General features: G+C 39.6%; 1 protein-coding gene across 6 annotated transcripts; it reads left to right on the top strand.

The window, feature by feature from the left end:
- rca2.1 (regulator of complement activation group 2 gene 1) lies at window positions 1-22173 on the top strand. Of its 6 annotated transcripts, XM_080854660.1 has the most exons (13): window positions 1-42; window positions 2162-2226; window positions 4922-5093; window positions 5874-6050; window positions 6774-6873; window positions 9164-9240; window positions 9353-9529; window positions 13916-14092; window positions 15075-15131; window positions 16096-16176; window positions 18117-18149; window positions 18413-18457; window positions 21533-22173. In XM_080854660.1, the coding sequence occupies exons 3-13, from the start codon at window positions 5021-5023 to the stop codon at window positions 21562-21564; spliced, it is 1029 nt and encodes a 342-aa protein (XP_080710786.1). In that variant the 5' UTR covers window positions 1-42; window positions 2162-2226; window positions 4922-5020; the 3' UTR covers window positions 21565-22173. The 6 variants fall into 6 exon arrangements, with proteins under 6 accessions (XP_080710786.1, XP_080710789.1, XP_080710790.1 ...); XM_080854663.1 differs by lacking the exon at window positions 16096-16176; XM_080854661.1 differs by lacking the exon at window positions 2162-2226 and having other exon boundaries at window positions 3-42.
- The last annotated feature ends 55 nt before the right edge of the window (window positions 22174-22228 follow it).

Below are 22228 nucleotides of genomic sequence, written 5' to 3'. Positions count from 1 at the left end.
GTAAAAAAGAACATTCAGTTTGCTCGGCTCAGAAAGTGAAGGGTAAGACTTTAAATTGGAGAAATAACATTAGCTTGATGAACTACCGTTTCAGCTGTTGTGATAAACACTAATATAACTGTGTTTCTACATAACTAACGTTGCGCTATTAAACCTGTTAACGCTAGCTAGCTCAAAGGTGATATCGTCAACCAGTCATTAGTTGGTTTGCCAAATTAGCCAGTGTTTTGAGCCTTTGGCAACTGCATTTTTACTGTATTGTTACCATATTCATCAATCCATTCTCAGTGACATCCAAACGTCGGTTAAGATCCGCTGCACTGCATTTCGCACCAAAAATAAGTAGCCTGTAGTAAAAACGTATCGCAGGTATTCCTATCTCTAACTAGATACTAAATAGTATAGTACACTAAATAGTCGCCTCCAGTTTGGCTTTTGTTCGCAGCACTATTCATTAACGCTTCATATGACATATCGTTGTTGTTCTACGTCAAACACTGGTGCCGTTGCGGGTATGTGCTTGTCGTGAGAACACAGGATTTCATGGTTAGATCCTAAACAGTGTTTACGACATGACTCGCATTCAAATACCTGAGAAAATATGTTTTAAAAATCTACGACCGGTCAAAGTTTTTATGTTTGGTGTTTCCATCAGTATGGTGTCTGAAATTTAGCTCAAAAGTTCGAGTACTTAACAGCGATGCCAAATCGTACGAATTGATCCGTACTAATACGAAAATGTGGTGGAAATACGGCGATACGAATATGATGACTAATTCATAAGAATTTAGGGTCAACTTGTAAATATTATTGAATGAATAGAATATTTGCGGTAACTCTAGAAATGAGCAAAAATGTGTCATAATTTGGCCTCCTGCTTGCCAACATGGAGGCCGCCATTGTTGTTTACATTGACCACCGTGATACGCTTGCGCATTATGTAGCGACACGGGAAGCTCTGCTCACTGTACCGATATTGTGCGCACATGGGATTGGGAATGTGTTTTAAACATCTACAAAATCGTTATATGAAGACTGTTGACTCGAGCGATATATTTTTTTTAACACAAATACGAATGGTTAACGCAAAATTTCCATCGAATCAAGGTATGTTTCCTTCAAAAGATTGAGCTAAACGAAAATACGTATCGCAAGAGACTAAAGTTGGAACAGACCGCATTTGTTGTCATCCCTATGGCAACAAACTGTCACGAGCACCGGTGCTGGCCTGCCACTGTTCAAGGCGTCGTAGCAGTACTTTCCACCACGTGACGGTATTCCTTCGAATCGAGCTTTCTTCTTACTTCGCTCAATTTAACATATTTTAGATTGTAAAATGATATTATCTTGACAAGTTCTTAGTCCTGGAACTTCATATGATTAGATTGTATCACTGAATGAGTTTTATGTTTAATAGCAACTAATGCATATTGATATGATTTTATGTAATGTCTCCCAGTGTTAGTCCTCGCTAGTGGGCCTACATAATAAAACAGTTTTACAGGCTGTGTTAATGTATTACCAGATGGCAAACCTCAAGACAACATTTGCTATATGGGTCATACAGAATTGTATTGCTTAGTATAACTCTTTGAAAATGTCTTTCCTAGAATACGTCGTCTTCTTTTGTTCAGCCATGATTGTATTTTATAAAAGGTTGCACTTGTATACAGAAACTTATAAAATATGAGAAATACTTCCACCACAATATGAAAAGGTTGCCGAAATACACTACGACACAGCCGAATTCACGTGATTAAGAAAAGAGACCCTCTCAAAAATTGATCTTACAAACTACAAATAAGTGTTTTGTAGACTGAATGCCACAATATTGTTTCTTTTACAAAAGTACATTTTGCCTGTGGCGTCCACTAACGCTGTACGGGTTTCGATTAAGGAAAAATACTAATTTACTGGAGAAAATTCAAATTTTGAACCATTGTAGGCCTACAGATTTGCACACCACAATGCTAGCAATATTCTACTGACTTAAATTAAGATCTAAAGTGCTCTATTTGCCCTGACTAAGAATATAAACAGCAATCCGTGTTGATGTAATGTTGATGTTAATGTTCACCCAGACATACTTAATCTTGTAAACTTTTTCAAGCTACAGTCCTCCCCATCTTAGTCACACTACTTTTGTTACTCACACCCATAGATATTTAAAGGCTTGATCTTACGGCGGAGTCTAGAACGTCCTCACAGGCGGCCATCTTGCCACAGGTAAGCTTTCTGGCGGGATCTGTGGTAGTCTACCTGAGGTAAGGTCAGTGATCTGCACAAACACTAGTGTTCTTATCTCGCTGAAATCTTGACGAATTTACAAATGGTCTCGTTTCTTCCAAATGTTATTAACGTGGTTATAATTCTGGATGCTTTTTGGATATTTTTTTTCCAAGCAAGTTATGGTTAATTAAAACGTACACACTACTCCCCATCGATATAAAGGCCTTATATAGCCACTACCAACACAAAGTTAAGGGTGAACGAGCTGACCCATAGACATGTATAGGTAGACCCCGCCTCCACTGCTTCTCGGTGAAACGCGTCGCCGCCATTTTGGGAAAGGTGCTCTCTGCCGTCAGAGGTCTGTCAGACGTGTCAAACTAGCGCAAGTTGCCAGGAGCTGCGGTTTATCTGGATAAAAATCACGATAACCTTTTACATTTCGCAACCAATTTCATGGAGTATTCAAGGTTTTATGCTCTACGTGAAGTGTGTGAAAAAGATTTGCCTCTACGTTACTTTGAATCTCGCTAGTTTAATACATGTGCATGGGTCTATAATAAACGCTCGTGCATTTTGAAAATACTGAGAAGATCTATAAACTATCGAAATAGTGCTTCTTTAGTTACTACGTATTGACCATCATTAAGAGAAAGAGCATACATCAAATAGTGAGAAACTGGCAGTCAGTGTGTTTTTCATAGTTTAATAGTTCCTTTTCAAGTATGTGCATTAAGAAACCTTGAACTGTGCAATTGGCAATACACAGTTATTTCACAAATCAACATTAGGCTACAAAAAAAATCTATATATTTCTATAGCAGTAAAAATATACACATCTCAATATATACATAGCCTACACATCTCAATAGTTGAACTGTAATATAAATAACATAGCATATGTATAATACAATATAATATAATGACTCAGTATAATGTGCAATGGAATAACATATGATATATCACTTGATATATTTTATATATATGATATATCACTTGCAGGACTTTCTGTTCTTCTTTAAGCTGAAGATAGTTGTTAATGACATTGGCTGTATGTTTGGGGTTATGTTCCTGCTGCAGAATACATTTGGTGCCAATCATACGCCTCCCTGATGGTATTGCATGATGGATTAGTATCTGCCTGTATTTCTCAGCATTGAGGACACCATTCATCCTGACCAAATCTCCAACTCCACTTGCAGAAATGCAGCCCCAAACTGGAAAGGAACCTTTACCATGCTTCACTGTTGCCTGCAGACTCTCATTATTGTACCTCTCTCCAGCCTCCAGCGAACAAACTGCCTTCTTCTACAGCCAAATATTTCTAATTTTGACTCATCAGTCCAGAGCACCTTCTGCCATGTTTCTGCACCCTATAGTTTCTATGTTTACGTGCTTAGTTCAGTCACTTGGCCTTGTTTCCTTGTCGGGGTAGAGCTTTTTGGCTGCAACTCTTCCATGAAGACCACTTCTGGCCAGACTTCCCCGGACAGTAAATGTCTGTACCTGGGTGCCACTGGTTTCTGCCAGTTCTGAGCTGATGCCACTGCTTGAAATCTTCCGGTTTCGAAGGTAAATAAGCTTGATGTGTTTTTCATCAGCTGCATTAAGTTTCCTTGGCTGAACACTGCGTCTACGATCCTCAACGTCTTCTTCAAAAGAGCTGGAACTGCACATTTTGAAACCCCTGTCTGCTTTGAAATCTTTGTCTGGGAGAGACCCTGCTGATGCAGTATAACTACGTTGTGTCTTGTTGCTGTGCTCAGTCTTACCATGTAAATGGATAAAAAATAAACATTTATTGTTTACATTTTTCAAAGCATTCTTAGTTCATAGCATTTTTTCACACCTGCCTAAAACTTTTGCACAGTACTGTATATATATGTACATTTGTACAATTTGACATAATATACAATCATGCTCTTAACATTTTCAGATCTATGCAGTGCAATTGACACAATATATAATTGTGAAATAACTGTGTATTGCCAATTGCACTGTTCAAGGTTTCTTAATGCACATACTTGAAAAGGAATTAAACTATGAAAAACACACTGACTGCCAGTTTCTCACTATTTGATGTATGCTCTTTCTCTTAATGATGGTCAATACTAGTAACTAAAGAAGCACTATTTCGATAGTTTATAGATCTTCTCAGTATTTTCAAAATGCACGAGTTTTGAAAGAAAAGTGAGCGTTTATCATAGACCCATGCACATGTATGACTGGCGATTTGACTAGCGAGATTCAAAGTAACGTAGAGGCAAATCTTTTTCACACACTTCACGTAGAGCATAAACCTTTGAATACTCCATGAAATTGGTTGCGAAATGTAAAAGGTTATCGTGATTTTTATCCAGAAAAACCGCAGCTCCTGGCAACTTGCGCTTGTTTGACACGTCTGACAGACCTCTGACGGCAGAGAGCTCCTTTCCCAAAATGGCGGCGACGCGTTTCGCCGAGGCAACGGGCTGAAGCAGTGGAGGCGGTGTCTATCTATACATGTCTATGAGCTGACCTGTGGCGAGATGAACGCCATGTGCGGACGTGCGACTCCAGTCCGTCGGCAGTCAACGCGGGGGAGACATCTAGCCATAGACATGTCTATGCATCTAGCCATATGCTCACGCCTCTCTAGAAAACGTCACGTACGAAAACGCAAGGTTCTTAACGTCACATGTCTCTTCTTCAGACCCAAGAGAGCAAAGGACAGGCAGTGGACCGTGTTGGAGAACTGCGTTATTGACCTCCAGTTTTGAATTTCGCCAAGCATCTGTGGAGAAGTAAGGACATGAGTACAGCGCTAAGCGCCAAGATCTGGGGATGTGTGTGGATTTTGTGCGTTTGGTCCCTGGAAATACACGGTGAGATGTTCTACTTGACGTATTCAGGAACATTAATTGCGTAGGTGGCTATTGTGCTATGTGACTTATGGATACATAGAATATCTGTAATGTATGTTACGCGTAGTATTATCTTTATCATCGGTGTTTGAAAAACGTTTTTATATTTTTGTTTTATTATGATGGTGTTAAACAGACAGCAGTTTCTCTTGGACTTCGAAAGATCGTAACGCTATTTTGAAATGACTCGCACTTATTTCTCTTACCTTAACATTCAAAATCGATGAAACTGTAAACCTTTTATTTTAACTCAAGAAACAAAGCTAACGAATATAACTGAATGTATAGGTTGTTGTTGTGACACATTTGACTATTCATCATTGACACGAAATACTGTGTCCCTCCAAAGCAAATGATTCCTGATAGATGTATTTGTCGACCACTAAGGCTTACATTACTATTCTAGCAGCTTTAAAAGACCAGAGTTGTCTGAACTTTCTATGAAATCTTTTCCCACGTGTAGTTTGTGCTTGAACAACTATCTATTAATGTCATAAATGGGACTGTGATGGCAACTGTCTTTGTTATCCAGGTAGCCATGCTCTACACAGGGTCTGGGCTAGTCCAAAAATGTCTAAAATTGTATTTGTATTTTATTCATTGATTTATTTGAATATCTATTAATGACAGCTGGACTGGTTTTCTGTTTTAACAGGAATGTGAGGTGTAATAAAAATATGTAAAAAAAATAAATAAATAATTCAAGATTCTGTTTTCAATTCTTCTCTCCTCTTGCTACAGGACAATGTTCAAAGCCAGTCCTTAGTGATAACGTTGTATTGGTTGGCACAACGTTTCTAGAAGATTCTACTCACAAGCTCAAATGTGACCCAGGGTATGTGCCTGCATCAGGGACGGCAGTAGTAACGTGTCTGGGCGGCAAGTGGAAACCAAATCCACAGGACTTCACGTGCAAAAGTAACTTCACATCTCCATGTTTGAAATGGCATTAACAAATTGAGTGGACGATGTCGCTAGGCTTAAAATGCGGTTATTAACTTGTAAAGTAGGAAGTCAGCTTCCTCTTTGGCATTCTTGCTGTTTATTGAGCACAGGTAATTCAAAACTGATACTGACACGTCACATGGGGAATATTATACTGGGGCATAAACCATAACTGATACTGACATCGCTAACAGAATGATGCATTAACTAAAACCTAAGAGGGAAAACCACCAGACACTTGAAATGACAGCAAGCGAGAAAACGCACTCATCCGCCCACTCGGACACAGCATTCTGGCACACCCATATGTTACTCACGTACACCCTCTTACATGTCACAGAAAAGTGACTACATGTTTTATCAATTCAGAATGAGTAATACGTTTGATATGAACTTAGTGAAAATGCCTGTAAACTTGATCAGGAACGCACAGCCTTGACTGTATTTACTTTACTCTGAAGTTTGACATGTTCTCTATAAATTGCCCTTGATTACAAGGTTAGTTGTTACACAGTGGTAACACAGAGTCTAGTGCTGTTTGTCATAACCCAGAAGTAACCCAAAAAAATCTGATTTCTGAGTTTCAAAGTGAAAAAGTAATAATGAATAAGAATGTATAGTGAAAAAGAATGTAGGAAAATCAGGAAGTTCTAGTTCTAATGTCCTCATGCTTGTGTGTCGATGGATGTTTTCCAGAAAAATCCTGTGGTAACCCTGGGGATGTGCTTAATGGCAGATACGACATGACAGGAGGAATTGACTTTGGTTCTACTATCACAGCCATTTGCAATGAGGGGTGAGTATGGTCCTCTCATTTTCAAGCTTGCTATGTCTGGGATGACGAGTTGGCGGCTGTGTGCTGGTCTGTGTGAATGTTCATGCCCTTGCTGGTTTGTAGCTTATAGATTGTCTCTCTTCCGATCTTTCATTTTGATGTTAGTATTTGGATGCCGGAGGAAGGAAGTGGGGGGTAGGAAGGCACAGACATGATTGTTCCCCACACCGAGTTTTCTCCATAATAAGTTGTTCAGATGTACTGTGTGTGTGTGTATACATACTCCATGCTTAACCTTCATATTTTTCTACATCGGTATGTAGGGATGCTCCGATCTGATCGGCGCCGATCGTAATTGGCAGATATTCCCCTTATCGGTATCGATCGGGGTTCTCAAAACGGCCGATCAAACATGACCGATCAGATTACTTAAAATCTGCGAGAACTACTATCAGAGACGTTTCAATAAAACGTTAGAGACAGGCATTTCAGGCCGCTACTGGTAGAAAATGATTCTTAAAAAAAAAGAAGCATGTGATTGGCTGTATCGCCGTGTTATTAAATTTCATTGGCCCCCGTTTTCTATGGCTCTGGGTCAAACTACTGAGACAAAATGGCTTTGCCGGTCTGGCAATTCTTCAGGGTGTCGGAGAAAGATAATACATTTGCAATTTGCAACGCCTGCTCCAAAGCAGTTCCCTGTGGAGGTAGATTAAATGGCATCACGGAGAAAGTTAAAGAGAAACTGTCACCTGGAGAGTTTAAAATGATACTAAACGAAGGGAAATCTACTGTATGGAGATATTTCTGCTAAGAAGACGATGCAGATTCTAATTAGGCTGTTGGATATGTCCAATGTAAGAAGTGTGAAGTTTTAATGAAATATTATTGATGCAACTCTCGTTCTCCACAACAACATGGATTAAACCCCGATGGTTGGATGTAGATAGTTTCAGAACGAACGGTGGCGTGCTTAAAGATCTTCAATGGTAAGACTTGTCTGTTGTGCCTCCGTTGGTGTAGCATAAAACGTGAGTTTTATTAAAGCATAGCGTGTGTAATGTGTAGCTATTTCATTCTGTTTGTTAACATTTCCTGCTGCCTGTCTCTGAACGTAGTTGGAGATTGCAGGGATGTAAAATGCGCCACGGACGAAGTGGATTACATGTTTTTAACTTCGGGGTTAATTCACTTTCCTTTACGTCTGCTGCTGGTTAGTAAATACAGACAGCAGATAAGGTTAACAAACGGGATGAAATAGTTACACACGCTATGCTTTAATAAAACTCACGTTACTCACATACTGGTTAACACTGTTACAGCACATAAATGTTTGTCGCTACATCCAAACTATGCGTCAACGTTGTCCCTCCTTGTACGTGCTCGTCTGAAAGGAGCCGCACCATTTTACTAAACGTTCTTGCAATGTGAATCATTTAATTGAAATATGCTTATTGGCCTTATTGTGTACGCTTGTGCGTTTAACAGCGCTTGTTTGTGAGAGAGAGCATTTAACTGTTGATGCCCCAGTTTAATAAAGCCAGGATATTCCTAAAAAACGTACGTCAATGTGGCATTAGTACTATGAACAGTTGAGAAATTGATTATGTCGGGCCCGGTTCGGATTTGAAAATAAAAAAATGAATGGCAGGTTGACTCCTAAAAATGCTGAGATGCTTATATTTATCAAGGCAAATCTGCCAGTGATGCTGCTTAATCAGAAGTAAGGTTTGAATTCTCTACTCTATTCCCGGGAAAGCTACTTTTAAGTTCCAAGAGCGTCTAGAGAGTGGAGTGTTGCATAAGTGCTTCTATAGTTGTAATTTTCATTTAAAGATTTATATTTTTATTATTATTAATATTTATTATTTATTATTATTTTCACATATTATTATTTTCAAGTGAGATCTTCTACACTGGAATGTTCCACGTTCCCTGCAATAGAGTTGATGGTTGTCAATTCATGATACTCTCTCGTCTTGTTATTTAAATACTTAAAATACAATACCAATGTTGTTAAGAATAATTCATTTAATGAATAATACTACACAATAAATAGAATGCTTCAATCGACATCGTGATCGGTGATCGGTATTATCGGATCGGCAGATACTGATTTCAGTGATCGGTGATCGGCACCAAAAAACCTGATCGGAGCATCTCTATCGGTATGTTTACTTTGCATTGTGTTGTGTATGCACTCATAACATCAGTGTGTAAGTCTAAGGCTGTGTATTTGGTCCTTCAAGGTGCTTTTGTATTATATCATCTGTGCATGTGCTTGTGTGTGTGTGTGTGCCTTGCTCTATAGGTATCAGTTGTTTGGAAATGCCCAAAGATCATGCTTGGCAGATGGGACCTGGGATGGTCAAGAGCCCCGTTGTGAAGGTATGAGACCCTTTTTCTCTAAGCTGCACTCCAATCCCTCTGCCCCAAATGTGGCAAATTTAACTGTAAGCCTTTTCTCCTCTCCCCTGAACTGCTTTGTCTCTCTCTTTAGCGGTGAAATGTGGCCCTCCTCCATCAATCGAGAACGGCCGGTTTGAGTCAACCCCAGAGGAACCGTATGACAATGGCGATGCGGTGCGCTACGTCTGTAATGACGACTACACCTTATTTGGAAAAAGTGAATCAATTTGCAAGAATGGGGACTGGACTGAAGCTCCCAGATGCAAAAGTATGTTTGTCACTAGCTTTATAGCTAGCTATATCCTTTGGTCTGCTGGGTCCTTGTACTCCATATTATCTTTCTCATGATACATGGAAAGTAGGGTACTGAATTTTCCATCATTCTCTGGTCAGAGTTGTGTGTGTGATTGTTTGTGCTCTTGGGGTAAAGTAAACATTTGTGACCCGGCACGCGAAAAGGGGGAACATGTCGGCCGAGACGATTTTGAGTAAAACACAATTGAAGGTTTTTTTTTCAAAATTAGTGATTTTCGTTTTTTTGCAGAATGTGCAAGTTGAAGTCATGAAGAAGCCACTCAGTAGCCCCTTATACATGTGTCAATGTAAAGCTGTTACATCGCTTCTACCACGATAGAAACTCGCGAACGTGTTACAATTGCCTCATGTATAAGGGGTCTAGATGTAAACCGTTAGTTTTTCCGCCGATCGTCTGAAGCTTTCGAGAGAGGTGGTTTACCACGTTCGTTCGGCTTAGAAAAGGGCGTGTCAAATCAGGCCGATGTGTCATGGGGGAGGCCGTGCGTGACTGGGGGGAGACGGTGACAGGAGGCTAGAAAGTTAGAGGCTAGAAAGTTCACTCCATCATCTCTTTGAAATTCCTTATTCCATGAGTGGTAGGCTACCATGTGACTGGCTGTTTTAAAATATAACTAATAGCCTTACGAAACAAAATAACCCAGGAAGTTTCATCTTCGAGATGTTAAGGCTTCTTCCAATACTGACAGCTGACTCATAGCTTGCAGGTTTGCGGGAGACGCGACATTTGAAGGATGTCACTTAATTTAAACCTTTTTTGCTTCCGTTAGTGTGTGTGTGTGTGTGTGTGTGTGAGTGTGATAGAGACAGAGAGGACTCAGTAAAACATCGGAAAACACCGTGTCTAGTAAGCCTTAAGCTATCAATCACCCCCACAATGAAATATGCCATTACAGTCGCGACAAACTTCTTGGCATTGTGGTGCGCCCAAAACGCAAGCTATAAACGTAGCCATCCTAATGTAACCAAAATATACCTCTGCTGATATGCCTAACCTTCGTTCTATTTAGAATTTGTCTTAGCACTATGCAGGAATAAAATAGTATCTACAGTGTCAGGATTCAGGCGAGAGCGCCTGGCTTCTATAACGCGCCCTGCTGCACTGAAGGAGCGCTCACTCGCAGCACCTGTTGCTGGAACGCATATAATTCGTTTTGCAAGGTGCTGTAGTCGTGGGAACGACTGGCCTGGTTTCTCCCAAAAGGAAAGTAGATTTTCCTCTGCTGATCCCGCGTCTATATGGAAGTTTGTAGAGAGATTGCCGGGGAGTAAAATGCTCCCTTTCCTTTACGTCTGCTGCTGGCTAGTAATACAGACAGCCGGAAAGGTTAATAAACGGAATGAAATAGCTACACATTACACACGCTATGTTTTAATAAAAGCCACGTTACTCACATACTGGTTAACACTGTTTGTTACAGCACATAAATGTTTGTCGCTACATCCAAATTGCGTCACCGTTGTCCCTCCCTGTGCTCCAGCCGCACCATTTTGCTTGCAATGTGAATCATTTAATTACAGTGCATGAAATGCCCTGTATTGTTATTCCTAGGTGTCTTCTTCTTCTTCTTCTTATTCTTGTTACCTTTTTCTGCGATTAATTCAGCCCGAACCGCTTAACGTAGAAACTTCATTCAAACTTTGTCGCGTAGGTCTTGTAAAGGACACTTATGCTATGTATTTTTCACTTTTCTAAACTTTATACTTTTTAAGATATTAAATAAAAACGAATCTAAATTTTCCCATTGACTTACATTGGGCCATTATGACATCATAATAGGGTCTTTAAACTGGCTTGCACCTGTGCTTCACTGACAGCTGCGCCAAATCAAAGGAACCTCTTCTCTGTCCCTCTCAATTTAACTGTAACTAGGAACATTAAGACACCTTCCATTCTCTACTTTTTTTTCTCTCCATCTCCATCTTTTTCTCTATCCCTCTCAGTCTACTTTCTCTCACACTCAATCTCTCTTCTTCACTCCATTTTGATCTCCTTTTTTCAATATTTTCACTCTTTTTCTCTTCCACTCTTCTTTCCTTCTTCCACTCTTCTTTCCTTCTTTCACTTTTCTTTCCTTTCTTCACTCTCCTTTCTTCTTTCCTTCTTTCACTCTTCTTTCCTTTCTTCTTTCCTTCAACTATTATCTCCTTCTTTCACTCTTCTTTCCTTTCTTCACTCTTTCTTTTCTTCTTTCCTTCTTTCACTCTTCTTTCCTTCATCCTCTCTTCTCTCCTTTCTTCACTCTTCTTTCCTTTCTCCTTTCCTTCTTCCACTCTTCTTTCCTTTCTTATTTCCTTCTTTCACTCTTCTTTCTTTTCTTCTTCCTTTCTTAACTTTTGCATTTCATGCACTGGTATTTCCTTCAGGAAATGCATTTTCTAGTTTAAATATGCTTATTGGCATTTGTTGCACCTTAATCATTTTCTACAAACATGATATGCTATGTATGGTGTAGTAGACTGAGACTCTATTCACTACTGCTCAAAAACTAGACACGTTTGAAAAACTAGACGTTTGCAATGAAGTAGCCTAGGTTAAACAACTTTCGCCAATATCTCCGTAAGGGAGATGGGTTATGTGCTCAAATTTCCTGGGATCAAAGAAGACGTTAGTATTCATGTGCAAACTAAAAATCACGTCTCAGGATTGCTGCGCATGCAAGTTATTTCGGGTGTCTCAACTGTAACTAATACCACTGTCATATAATTAGGCCCTATTGTTTTAGATAACAGTATTGGTTACCTTAATAGGCCCTATTGTTTTAGATAACAGTATTGGTTACCTTAAAAGTATACATTTTGTCGTTGAAGTTGGTACAGTTTGGTTAAATTCAGCTTCGCTCTCGTCGCGCTTGGGGGGCTGTTACCTAATTTCCATATGAACTGCTGAATCGCGTTTGTTATTTTTTTATTCAGCTGCACATTACAAGCGATACACATGGCTACTTATACAGCATCATACTCCACTACTCTTATCCGAAGTTAAAAACATTAATCTACTTCGGCAGCGGAGCATTTTACTCCCCTGCAATCTCTACGTTCAGAGACAGACAGCAGGAAAGGTTAACAAACGGAATGAAATAGCTGCACACGCTATGCTTTAATAAAACTCACGTTTTATGAGACACCAACAGAGGCTCAACAGACAAGTCTTACCATTGAAGATCTTTTTGCACGCAGACGTTCGTTCTGAAAACTATCTACATCCAACCAGCGAGGTTTATCCATGTTGTTGTGGAGAACGAGCGTTGCATCATCAGAGTTGCATCTTATATCATTAAAACTTAACACTTCTTACATTGGACATATCCACCAGCCTAATTACAATCTGCATTGTCTACTTAGAAGAAATATCTCCATACAGTAGATTTCCCTTCGTTTAGTATCATTTTAAACTTTCAGATGACTGTATTGCCCCTGCTCGTCAAGTGAAACGTGTCCAGAAACAAGGCTCCTTTGTCTGGATAGCCAGAGCTAGCATAACTGCCATTCAAATCCAATGGTAATGCTACCTAGCTAGGTTTGCTAACTGTCGGTATCCATTGTTAACTCGTTAATCGTTAACCATCATGTCACTGGCTTTAATTTGAGAATGGCATGTTAGTAGTACATTCAGTAGTACATTTAATATCAGTACACTTGATTCATTACTGCTGATGTGTTACTTATATGTTTCTTATTAGCAGCTAGCTACCTAGCCACTATGTGTTCCAATGTGTTTTCAGTTAGTGTTAGCGGCAAGCTAGCTGTATAGTTGAGTTGAGCTTCAGTTAAGACTCTGCGTAGGCTACCGTACTTCATTATCACATTCGATTATTTATTACAAACAAAAACAACTGCTTCACATGAGACACTCAACACTTGAGGTCCTTTTTCTCAGCAAAGGCTTTTCTGAGGGGTATACATTCAAATGATCACAACTTATACAAATATTATCAGATCTACATGAGTGAGACATCATTGGATAGCCTTAAACCTACACTTTCAGAATCTGCGAATAACTCAAAATGTCTCCGGGGAGACTTGTGGCTGGTTTAGCCATGCCTGGTCATATTTGGATCTGGTCAACTCACCCCTCTAAACTCAGTGTAGGTTTACGGAAGCTGATGCACTTGTGTGGTGTTAAGCACAGTGCTGTTCCGTTGTCTGAACTAGTGACCACAGACATGGGAGGCAGTCAGACCCATGATGGCTAGAAAGTCTTGATTGCTAGACTTGTCCCTAGCATGTCCCTTTAGGTGTCAGTTGTTGAATAAGGTTTATGTGTTCCCCAGCATTTTGGTCTACACCCATATCTCTATGGTCTACCCACTGACAAGACTGTGTCTCTCTCCCACAGAGGTGGAGTGCCAGAGGCCGGACATAGCAAATGCCGTTCGTGTTCAGGGAGGAAGTGGTCCCTATGGCTACAAGTCTACCCTCACGTACGCATGCAACGAGGGATTCAAGATGGTATCTGGTGAAGCCAGAATAGTCTGTGAGGAGAATGGTTGGTCTTCCATGCCAAAATGTGAAGGTAAACCAAGTGTGAATGTCCAACTGGTTTTACAAATTTTACAAGTTTGCTTGATTGCGTGTGTAAAACCTAACCATGCATGAATCATGCCGCAGCTTGTCGGTTGTAACACACTCTTGGACTCAAACAAACACTTCCCTCTCTTTCCTCCGTCTTTGTTTAAATCTTGCATTCATCAGGTAGGTGGGGCCTACATCTATAAGACGCTAGGGGTTTAAGGTTTTAGTTTTTGTTTAGTAGATTTTTTTTAATTTGGTGCGTGATTACCCTGTGGTCACTGTGTCCTTCTCAGTTCACTATACAATTCAATTAGTTCAAATTATCATCTTAATGAGCCTGATTGGCCCAAATCCAGACCAATCGTATTACTCCAGTTTAGTAAGATTTTTGGCTTGACTTGGATAGATAGCTTGTAATAGGAGTGTATGTGTGAGTGTGTGTGTGTCTGCTGTAGTAATGTTGTTGTGTAACGTCCTAAGCCTGCTTATACCAATATAGGGACAAGGGAGACATACCCTACATACTCTGCTGTACTCTATATAAGTGCATACAAGTCTAGGATATAGTTTAAGCTGTAAGGATGACACAATAAGGTGATGTGTCAGGCTACGACATTTCATTCAAAGATTATAGATAACCTTCCCTTGTGGACACAGAGTTTAATCCACAACTTGAACATTAAGTACAGACAGGTGAGTATGTGTACTCGTGTTACAACAGAGAGCAGACATGCACCTTAGATATAGTGGAGCCCTGCCTTATGTTAGAGTGTCTTAAGATGATCGTCTTTGGATCACCTGGTCACTTTAAGCAAAGTGAAATCCAGACTTCTTTATTTTCTCTGGCCCCTGGAATAATTTGCTGTCCTGCTGTGTTTTGAGGGTGAGGCTCTGGTCTGACGCCTCTGCTCTGTGGATAGGCTGTGACAGGGCTGTGATGGACAATGATAAAAGGCATTTATGACATGTATATATTTTTGTAGCCGTACCCGTCCAAACCACTCCACGGACACCAGTGAAGGAAACCACCCCATCTAAAGGTACAGTCCTTCTGTTCGTTCAGAAAGCATAAGCATGAGGGACTCTGGAGCAGTTCTGCTGGACATTCCCCCTTATGTTAATCAACTGTTTATCACTGTGACCTGGTTCCGGTTTCGAATTTGAGGACAGTTGTAGCTGCCAAATGTGAGGACCCTGCCTGATGTGAGTCCGCCAATAGGATGTCTAGAGTCCGCCGCTGCCTGATGTGAGTCCGCATGCGCAAACACAAACGGTTTACGGCAGAAGGCTCAGGAGCAAACTATCCAAGACGTGCATTCTCATACATGGTTTAATATCAACGTATCTGGCTTCTCTTAACGCATAATGTAGGTTTATTTAACGTAGTGTTTTATAATTTTGTCAACGGTTTACAGCATAAGGCTCAGTGTCAACATATGGGGCTATGTTGTATTACTGTTACTAGTAGGCTAATGAATGCACTGCTTAACTAATAATTCAATAAACATGAAGCTTAACATCATAAACCTTGGTGGATTTCAAACGTAAACAAATGCGCTTGTCATTCCACTTCATGCTGTAGCCTACACCACCAGCATTACCTGGCTCGTTGTACTACAATAGTGTCGCAAAGTTTGCGCATGCGGCCTCACATCAGGCAGGTCCTCACATTTGGCAGCTACAACAGTGGTGAAGACTGTATTTCACTGATACTCCGACATGTTCTTAAATCAAATCATCGTCTAAATGTCACTAATGGGCTCAAACATGGCAACATTAATTGGCCCCAATTTTTGACTTGATTTTTTTTGTATATGATGGTTACATCATACAAGGACAAGGGAGGACCTGCATTCTCTGTCTTCAAGTACAAGTGCCAGGATACAAAAGATAGTCCTCATGTATGACCAGTCCTTCCCTTCCTGGACTAGTCACGCATGATGGCGCTTGTGTGTCCTGTAGTCCTGTGGAGACAGACATTCATGGCATTTTATACTTTTGTAGTGACTCAATCTGCCAAAACGACTCAATCTTCTGCCAATACGACCCCAAGAGTGTCAGCAAAAGCAACCACCACATCTGAAGGTACTGTCCTCCACTATGCACTGCTTTGCCAGTGCAGCCCTATGATTCTAAATTGTATATTGTATATGTCTATATGGAGAGAGACTGGGAGTATGTCCATCAGACCGTGGTTCAAAGTGATCCAACTGAGAATGTTGTGGTGCGTGTGAGGGGTACCAGGTCTGTAATGTCTTTGGCAATTTACAAAGCAGGTGCTTTATTTATAAGGGTGCAAACTTGTCAAAGAAAAAAAATTGTGTAGTCTCATCAAAGTCATCTGTGAGTAGGCAGAACACCTCACCGTGTGCCAGAGGTGGACTGATATTCTGGCATACCAGGTGTTTTCCTAGTTTGCCCAAAGTACTTAACTTTACTTTAAGTTAACTTTTAATTGAAACAAAATGCCCATACAACTGGCCCATAAAGCAGGGTCAGCAGCCCATTGGTCAATTTTCTATATTGACACTGGGCTGGCCCAATGACATCTTTCTAGACGTGGAGGCTGCCAAATGTGCAATTATAAGACATGTTTGCTGCAAGTGCTGCCTTAGCTTCTAAAGTACCAGGCCTTGTGCAGCAACAGGTGGAACTTGAAGGAAGAGAGAAGCTGGCGTGTGACAGGCATCTTTTACATCTTTTTCACCCCTGATGGGTTTGCACCCCTGATTATTTAGCTGTTTATTTGGACTTTATTTGCTGCTTGTAATGATTGCAAAAGTTGTGCTATCAGTTGTCATCAAGTGCATCAACTGAATTATGACAATTATGTGGTAGTATATGGTGCAGTTCTGGTATGTCATGTGCTGTGTGTTGTGGCATGCATGGTTATTCACAGTGTTGTTACTTGTGTGATGGCTGTGACTTTGCTATGCAGTCTCATATAGCTATATATTGTACTGTGAGTCAAATATGAAACAGTACACAAAGTTTATGGTTCGGTGCATAGATTGGTTTTGTAGTCATAGTTTGGTAAGATGTCAGTGCAGCAGAAAAAGAAAGAAATGCTGTAGAAAAGTGTTTTAATGGGGAAAACTCTAATTCATGTATATTTGTGACAACTTAAGATCATATTTTGGTTTTGTATATACTATACTTTGTCCTATATTCCAGTTTAAGGAAATATCTTAGTATTTGTGCTGTACACATGGGATTATCAGTATTATTATGGAATGCCGAGATTTAATTTAAGCCTTTCCCCATATATAGACATTAGAAAGAAACATCTTAACTGGAGAAAACTAGGAATGTTTAACAAATTGCAAGACTTGTTGCTTGTTTAGGAATAAACTAATGCATCAAAACCATTTGGAAAGCCTTTGACATGGCAGCAGTTTGTGACGCATGTTTTAAGATCCTAAACCCTTTGTAGTACTTTGAGCTGTTGCATAATATGATGACTGTGCGGAAATTGGGTCACATGTTCATTGTCTTGAGTGCATTGAGCAAGGTTAATCTTTTACTGGTTCTCTTGAAGCATTTTATGGTGAGGGCAACAGGAATTGAATCATTTGATTTGACTTTGACCCTTCATCATACATATATATTGGGCATCCACCTACATGATAAATGTTTAATTACCTTAATCTCTTTTGCTTGCTTTTTGTGCCCAGCTAACAACAGTATTCGTACCGTCATAAAGATCTAAGAGTCATGGGATTTGAGAAAGCTGACTTGTGGAGATAGGTGCACATTGCATGTAAAGGCTGTACTCTCATATGCATGCTCACTCTTAACTCATCCAAAATGTGTGTCTGCTTGCCAGATTGTTTAGCAGAGAACTTACCGTTTTGTGAAGTTGAGTAGGGCTGTCATAAAATGTATGTGATATTTCTCATATTGGAGTATCTGATATTGGCCATATTCAGTGCAATACATAGGGGCTTAATATCTGATCCTTGCAGAAAATCCTTTTTCTGTTTGAGTATTAACCTGTGTTCATGTGTTTCTTCTTTATACAAAAGATGACAAAAAAGGCTCAGCTCATCGTTCCCACAGTAAGTGTCAACCTACTAACCTCGACCATTCGGTCATGCCGGGAAATATCAAACTTCAGCTTTTGACGTTAAAGCCTCAGTCTGATATTTCCCGTCATGACCTCACTCTTGGTTAGTGAGTAGTTATTTATTAAAAAAATTATTATTATTATTATAGTTTTTTTTTCAAAGAGTCCAGCATGGGTATACATGTCTATGTGTTGTACTTTGTTATGAAAGGCTAGTCCTGCCTTGAAAGAAGATTAATTTATGACTCTCCTTAGGCTCACTGTGGATGGTGTTGGCAGTTGTTCTGGCAGGAATGGCGGGTAAGTGAAATTGCATTTACTGTGGGTGATAGGTACACCCTTTAAGCTCATATGAACCAAATCAAATTTGACTTTCTATTGCAGGATGTGTCCCCATACTGTTACACACTGAAAAAGCAGGAGATCTATTGATTGTAGGGCTATATGATTTGCCAAAATAATGTAATTGCACGGGGGAGGTCATTCCCCAGTGCAGGTGATGCTCGGGTGTGACTGATGTCAGTACATTGTGTTAGCATGACGTGTTAGCCAGCTCTTCTTGAGATCTCTTCACCGTCTGTATTTCCAAAACACGCTGCCTGATAAACCAGCACACACGTACCACAGAGTATGAATGTGAATGCGAAGGTTGCCTCTGCTTTTTTGGTGGGGTAGAATCAAACATTATCTCTCTTGGTCTAGGTTGTTTGCTTATTTCTATGGCGGTTGCACACTGTGTTCCCATTCTTATCTGGCAACTTAGGGTGTCAAAATGGTTCTGGAGAAATAGGGCAAAGGGCGGAATCACACTGGCCAAAACACGAATGGACGTTCTGCTCTGGAAGGAAATTTGAAATGGAGAATAGACTGGCTGTAGCATTGTTGTCAGAGAAGCCAGTATTTCAGTTTTGCAAGGTTACTTAATCTCTGATGACGTTTGTTTGTTTTATGATTTAGTACAGTACATTTATTACATACTGGTCCTTTATTTGGAGACTTGCTGAGATGGAGCTTTTGAAATGAATGGCAAGTGACCAGAATCTGAAACTGGAAGAAAACCCATTTTGTGCAATTTTTATTATGTTATAAAAAAAAAAAGACAGCATTGACCAACATGAAACTCATTTTTTTGGAAAGATTGGATATTTGTAGCCTGGATACCAGCCCGAACTCCGGTCACAAAAAAATTTGGACGGGAAGTTCGGTCTGGCTCTTCGGCCGTTGGGGGGAGAAAACAGTACAGCCAATCAAAGTGCCAGGGCGGGCTTTATACGATAATCGACAGATGATGAACAGTAACGTAATCAACCACGTCACCAAAGAGCGCTCAGTTCAAATTCGTGTTCAACAAACATGGCTGCCGCTGGAGAGCTAATATGTGTAGATTCTGCCATTGAGTCGGTTTTTAGAAGACCTCGACAGCCCCTTAACTTTGAAAGAGGAACAAAAAAACGCAATCAAGGCATTTGTAGATCGTAAAGATGTTTTTGCCGTCCTTCCGGGATCCGGTAAAAGTTTTAATGTATCAGATGGTCATACTACGTGGCTCTGATAAGTTCTAGGTATCCAATTGAGCGAAGAGGCATTTTGTTTCCTGGTTCGTTGAAACACGCCCCATAATCACAGCTCAATGGAGAAGACTCAGACTCATATTCTGACTAGAATTATGAGTATGACATCTTCAGGCTAGGATATTTGTTTTTAACAAATCAAAAATTTGTGATGGCGTTCTGCCTTGTTTTCTCAAAATATTTTTAGGAAAATATGGGATATTTGTACACGCCGGGCATTCAATGGCCTATGGGAGCATATTCAAATGGTAACAAAAGTTAAGTTTATGACACAGAGCTTAAACTGTGTTTGTGTATAAAATCTGTGTATAATATCAAGTCTCTAGCTTTAACATTGAGCTTTTCACAGGCCTTCAAAGATGCTGCAAAAGAGTGTAGAGTAAAATTTCCAAGCAAATTCAAGCCCCCCAAATACTATGATCATATTATTCAAGTAATGGTATCAGATTTTAAGCCTAGAAAGTTTGAAGGAGCGGGTTTAAATACTTTTCTAGTTATAGCAATTTGAGAATAGCTCTACAGAAAACGCTGCTAAAAGTACAGGCACCCCATCACCCTATTAAACATAATTTTGTGACAAAACTATTGGGATTAGAGGGCTAATATTTGGGAATATACCTATTAAGAAGTGTATGAAAAACCTTGATTTTTTTCAGACAAATCGGAGACAGTCAAGTGGGAGCCATTGTCACACTTTACATGGAGTGATTTACAAGCCAATTGTGTGACAATTTACAATTTAACATTAATCAAATAAAGCATTTTGTGCAGTTTAAGCTCTGTGTCATACACTTACCTTTTGCTACCATTTGAATATGCTTCCATAGGCCATTGAATGCTGGGCGTGTACAAAAATCCCATATTTTCCCAAAATATTTTGAGAAAAGGAGGCAGAACGGCATCACACATTTTTTATATGTTAAGATCAAATATCTAATCTTTCCCCAAAACATATGTTGGTTAATGCAAAAATTGCACAAAATGGGTTTTCATCCATTTTCAAGCTTTAACATCTTCCAGACCTTTCATCACATAAGGATAGTTTTTCAATACAATATACAGTGCATACATAGGAAGGTCTGTGTATAATATCAGTCTATAGCATTAACATTGAGCTTTCCACAGGCCTTCAAAGATGCTACAATTTTCGTGCAAATTCAAGCACCCCGAATACTATGATATACCTAAGCCACACCCTTGGAGGTCCATGATCTTCAAGTTATGGTATCAGATTTTAAGCCTAGAAGGAGCTACCTTAAATACTTTTCTAGTAATAGCAATTTGAAAATGGCTCTTCAGAAAAAGCGTCTGAAGTACAGGCACCCCTTCCCCCCTAAAACATCTTTTTATGAAAAAACTATTGGAAGTAGACAGTTAATATATGGGACTATACCTATTAAGAAGTGTATGAACAACCTTACATTTTTTCTGCCAAATCTGAGACGGTCAAGTGGGGAAATTTCCTTAAATTGTCCCGTTTGGCGTGGAATGACCCCTCTGCTTTGCAAATTTGGCTTTTTTTCTCTAATTCTTCCTCACATAGTTTGTGAGTATAAGGTTCCTTACTTTCGATTCACTTCTGAATCCGACAGCTTTTTATATCTTTAGGTAAATGCTATAAGCTTTCCTCTGATCACTGCTTTTGCAGCGTCCCACAAAACACTTCTCCATTATTGTTATTGTCCATATAAGCTTTCATTTTTTTTTGTACGATCCAGATGCACAGCCTACACCCTCTTTGTTTGAACTTGTGTAACTAATACTCTTTTCCTTTTCTTCTTTGTGCATTTGCATTTCCTTTCAGCCCAAAATGGGCAGTTCTCCCTGATCCAGTAAGCTTGTTCTTGTATGTGTGAGTGAAGAGGACTTGAATAAGGTGTGTCCTGTGCGAAGAATGTACTCTGGACCGCCCTTCCTCCAAGTCTTGCTAGCTTCTGAGAAACGGTTCTCTCTGAACTCTCGTTTTTCAAAGAAAAGCCCTGCAAACACTACAGACTACTGCACTACACAGAGGTCTGGTCTACCAGATACTGTGCCTTTTTGATTTCAGATAGCTTTGAGTGCAATCTAATTATCATATTAATGTTTTTTTATGGTTATGATAACCAACTGCTACGACTAGAAATGTAAATGTTTATTTTTCAATTTTATTAATTATTTGAAGTTAAGTATTTCAATTGTTATTTAGAAAATTTCAAAATGGAAGTGGAATAATTCAAATGTTTACTAATATGGGAAATGACAGAGCTCGAATGCATTTAGACACTAAACCACTTGTTGTTGAACAAAAATTGTATGATTTTTTTTGTTGTTTATTTATTTATTTTTGAAAACTTAATTAAATAAGTGTAAGTGCTTTGCCATATGATTGTTCAAGTGTTATGCCATATGAAGGAACAGTATTGTGGCCACATGACTGCTTTGGGCAATATATCTATCTTGCTGCCCCAAGTAAAATTACCAATAAAAGTACTGCTTTCGCAAAATAATCACACATCTC

This window comes from Sprattus sprattus (genome assembly GCF_963457725.1).
Source record: "Sprattus sprattus genome assembly, chromosome: 16".
NCBI lineage: Eukaryota > Metazoa > Chordata > Actinopteri > Clupeiformes > Clupeidae > Sprattus > Sprattus sprattus.
The sequence above is the reverse complement of the archived record's forward strand: the minus strand, read 5'-3'. Positions and strand labels throughout refer to the sequence as shown.